The sequence below is a fragment of the Myotis daubentonii genome, chromosome Y (genome assembly GCF_963259705.1).
Source record: "Myotis daubentonii chromosome Y, mMyoDau2.1, whole genome shotgun sequence".
Taxonomy (NCBI): domain Eukaryota; kingdom Metazoa; phylum Chordata; class Mammalia; order Chiroptera; family Vespertilionidae; genus Myotis; species Myotis daubentonii.
In genome coordinates this window covers 7,710,837-7,715,248 of record NC_081862.1, presented here as the reverse complement: position 1 = coordinate 7,715,248, position 4,412 = coordinate 7,710,837, and the positions used below count along the sequence as shown (strand labels likewise).

Here is a 4,412-nt window from a genome sequence, read left to right as displayed (position 1 = left end):
GAGGAGGGGTGGATGGAGGAGCCATTAATTGCAGGGGAGCAGTTTGTCCTGGAGGGGGAGGGGAAGTGCACCATGGAGGCAGTGGAACAGGTGGGAGAGGTGGAGCCTCAGTCCAAGGCCAAAGCAAAGCCAGAAGAAGAGGAGCCAGTGCAGCAGGAGCAGGCCCAGTCGGATCCCGGGGCCAAGTTAACCTGGTCCCCTCTGGAGGTGCTCCAGGCCCTTCAGTTGGAGATGGAGCCCGTGAATGAGCAAGCCAGCAGGGCCTTCTCTTGGCTCAGGTGCAGGACTCGGAAGAGGCTCAAGCCCTATTTCGAGCAGAGAAGCCTCAATATCCGGCGCATCCCTGGGTTCTGGCTCACAGCTGTATCCTTGAGGGTAGAGGAGCAGGATCACACGGAGCATGGGACAGTGCAGGAGAATGGTGGAAGCGGGGATGGTTCCCATAGAAAAGAACATTGAGGACAAGCTAGATGCAGAGCGCCCCAGTCTGGCCCAGCATCCTGGAGACACCCTCTTTCTTATACAGGCACCATAGAAACGGTACCTGAGGGTCCAGGGGTAGAGCTCCAAGGCAGAGGCACGCATACACCAGGGGCTGATGCCCACAGACAGGGCTGTGTTGCCCGGGCTCTTCTGGGACTAACTTACAGACCGTCTCTATGTCCAATTCCACATTCAGAAGCAGGAATGTGTGATGTGTAGCCTGGCAAGCCCTCAGCACAAAACAATCTGGTGGGCATCAGGGTCTGTCAGGAAAGAGAGTGGTGCTGGGCCCCTTTCTGCCATTTATGGAGAAGGAGTGGCCTTAAGGGAAGGAGAGGCCAGGCCAGGCCAGGCTGCTCTTCCTAGCTGGTCCATGCCCAGCTACCAGGGTGCAGGCTCCTTGACCCAAAGCAGTTTATGAACCACCCAGAGTTGTCGGCCATGATCAGCGTCCAAGATGAAAATATGCTGGGCCATATGATGGATTTGAAGGTAAGTGCACCTGCTCCACGGAGTGGTGTAGAGCAGGTGGGGAAATGGCCTGTCCCTGAAAACAGCGACAGGCAGGAGCACTGGGCTGCGATTTCACTCCCTGGATCCACTTTCCTTCTGCAGGTGAGGGAAGTCAGGCATCCCTGGGGTTGCTGCACCATTAGCCTGTACTTCCGCAGCAACCCCTACTTCCACAACCATGTGATTGTGAAGGAGTATCTCATCACCCTCACAGGTAAGAGGAGGCTCCCTGCATGGGCTGCAGCTGGCGGTGGGCAGGGATGGAAGGCGATGTGCGCAGCTTCACATACCCATCTCCTGCAGGATACAGGGTGTCCCGTGCCACTCCCATTCAGTGGTCCCAGCATTGTGAACGAGAAGTGTACAGCCACAGGCTCCAGGACAGCAGCGCCAGCTTCTTCTACTGGTTCTCTGACCACAGTGTGGCAGCATCTGGCAGGATTGCTGAGGTGGGATGTCACTGGCCATGCCAGCATACAGCTTCCTGTGTCCGCCTGCTGCTTGCGTTTCTATCTGGGTCCCTGTGCTCTCCTGACCAAGCTCTGTTGGCTCTACCAGATCATCAGCAAGGACCTGTGGCTCAATCCTCTGAAGTATTATGAGAGGACGATGGCCCCCAGTGAGCGGACAGGACGGGTGAGGAGGGGCAGCCTGGGCTCTCCCTTGGTGTGCTGCCAGGTTCCTGGGCCATTACTTCTTTCTCACGGGGACACCTGGATGCTGGGAGGGAAACAGCCTGTAACACCAGGTCCCTAGGGTATGTGCCTGAGGCAGGAACTACCAGTCCAACAAGGGCAGTGCAATTCCAGCTCAGGCAGGGGGGCTTAGGCAGGAGGAGGGAGTGTGCATGCCCACTGTCACTCAGAGTCAAAGCAGATTCCTTGAGCCACTCCTCTGAACTCTCCCTCTAGGCTGCTCACAGCACCTTGAGGCCTTGACACCTGCCCCTCAACAGGGGCTGGCATGACATGTTCTTCCTATACTCCTTTCCACAGGTGTCTGCGAATCTTCCTCATGCTGAGGCCTAGGCTGCTGTGCTGCCACACCGCATTGCTCTATGGCTCCTCACCACCATCTCCAATTTCCCCAAGGTCTCCTCTTCCTCCTGGGGCCAGTGGGAGAGGCTTGCTCCTTATCAGTATCTTAGGGTGCAAAGTGTGGGCCACAGAGCTGGAGGAATCCTTGTTTTGCAGCCTTGTCAGAGGTTCTTCAATCCTTGTATCCATTTAGGTTTTCCAAGGAGAATAACTCATTTGTCCACCCTCCCTAACTGGAAAACGGGGCAGCATGCCATGACGAAATAACACACTGCTTCATTTTGTATGCAGTTCACTTCAAAGACTTTATGCACTTATGGTCATAGACACCCTGGGAAATTTAGGGCCATGAATATAACTCACCATCCAAACAGATTGTTTTTACATGTTTGCAGTAAAATCAGACAAGAAATCCCATGTTGCAGAACACTTTCTTCTGAAAATTTTTGTAATGTTAGTGTTTAAGGTTTTACAAAAAGTAATAGCTATGTCTCTTTGTTTTTATCTACTGACCTCCCCCCGGCTTCCTCTATCTCTAGTCTCTTGTTCTTGCCACCCACTCCCAGTGTCTTGCCTCTGTTGGTCTATTGGTTGTGCTTATATTCTGAATATTTTAACAAAACAATATGTAAAATTTAAACATTTGAGTATATTGTAATTTAAATCAGCACTTAGGAAACAACCTTGTATAATTCAAACCTTCCCTCCAATCCTGAAACTTCATAATGGTACCTACAATTCTTGATGCTTCCCCCAAACCTACCATTTGCTTTTAGTCATTCTTAAATAACAGAAGCCAAATCCTTTACAATACAATGTTGTCTGTACCTTATCATTTTTAATTCCAGTGTCTAATTCTTCTGTCACAGGGGCTTCCCCCCTGACTCCCCGATTGCCCAATCAGGTAAGCTACTGTAGTGCATGATTCACTCTCTCTTGCGTACATGGTGTATCCTGTGATCGCCGCCAGCACCACATTCAGGACCCCTTACCGGTGTGTCCAATTGGCTGGTGCAGTAATTGCTGTGCCCCCATCATACCCATCTCCTGTGTGGCTGTAATAATCATCACAGGGACTGGACCACCATAAATCCGAGGGGGCCTTCGTGCTGGCGGTGTTCCAACTGAGCCTCCTGTAAAGTCGGTGACCAAATAACAATACTTGAACCTCTTTATGAATAATTTTATGTCAGTATGACATGACACTAGTAAAGTCTTAACTATTTTGAAAACCTATGCTTTTATCTGCCTGAGCTAAAAAGGTGTCAATGAGGCTGAGGTAGACAAGGGAGCTTACATTCATTTAAAACACAGCTGTAGAATAAGGTTTTAACTTAAATAATTGATTATGAATGAAAATGAAGGCCCATTCTGTGGAAATGGGCTGAAATTCTGACCTTCATATTATTTCTATGGTTCACGCTGTCCAGTGCTCCTTCTGATTAAAAATGTTAAATTACCTCTTGGCTGCTGTGCCTAAGTTGGTGGAGCACCAGCCTTGGCACTGCAGGATCTGCTATTTCATTCCAGGTCAAGGGAATGTGCCTGGCTTGTAGTTAACCAATGGATGGTTCCTTGCCTCTCCCTCTCACTTCCTCCCCCATCCATCTCCCTCTCCCCCCTACCTCTCCCTCTACCTCTCCTTCTCCCTCTCCCTCTCCCTCTCCTTCCCCCTCTCCCTCTCCCTTTCCCCCTCCTCCTTCCCACTCTCATTTCCCCTCTCCCTCTCCCCATCCCCTCCCTCTCCCCCTGCCACTCCCCCTCCCCCCTCATGTTGAAATAGGCCAACAATGGAAAAGGTCCTCTAATGTGGATTAGCAAAAACAAAACACACAGATACATCATGTCACATAAATATAATAAGACCAATATTGAAAAAATACTCCAGGCACCTTAAAGTGACTGAAAATCCCAATACACCAATGTCTAAGGGGAAAAGAGATTGAGAGGCTGCAGGGCCACAACACAGGTGTAGAGCTGAGAAGGGGCTTGAAAGGGGCTGGCGACCCAGCTTCCTGCCTGAGGAGGTCCTTATGGTACAGAGCCCCAGTTTTAGTTTTCAGAGTGGTGGTGTCGATTTAATAAAGGGAGATCTACTCACTGCCTCTGCAATAACACAGAGGCCCCCAGCTTTCCCCTACCCATCTCCTGTTCCTCTGCTCCTTGCTTATCCCTCCTGCAGGCATGATGGTCATCTTTCATATTCACCATGCCAGGCCCTTCCCTGCCCCAGACTGAGGGTCAAAGTATGTAGCAAAAGGAACTGACATTGACCATCTAGCAGCACCACCCTGCCAAGAGCTTCAGAGCAACAGCCCCCCTGAGACTGGGAAAACACCATGCCCTGGGATGTCTTGGAGGCTTGGGCCCAGTGGCCTC

General features: G+C 51.0%; 1 protein-coding gene across 1 annotated transcript; it reads left to right on the top strand.

Moving 5' to 3' along the window:
* Positions 1 to 900: 900 nt before the first annotated feature.
* On the top strand, positions 901 to 1,599 carry LOC132225588 (testis-specific Y-encoded protein 3-like; the record flags this gene model as incomplete). Its single annotated transcript, XM_059680690.1, has 4 exons — positions 901 to 975; positions 1,099 to 1,210; positions 1,300 to 1,445; positions 1,555 to 1,599. Coding segments are annotated over exons 1-4 (378 nt in total), but the record flags the coding sequence as incomplete, so codon positions are not given.
* Between the last annotated feature and the right edge of the window lie 2,813 nt (positions 1,600 to 4,412).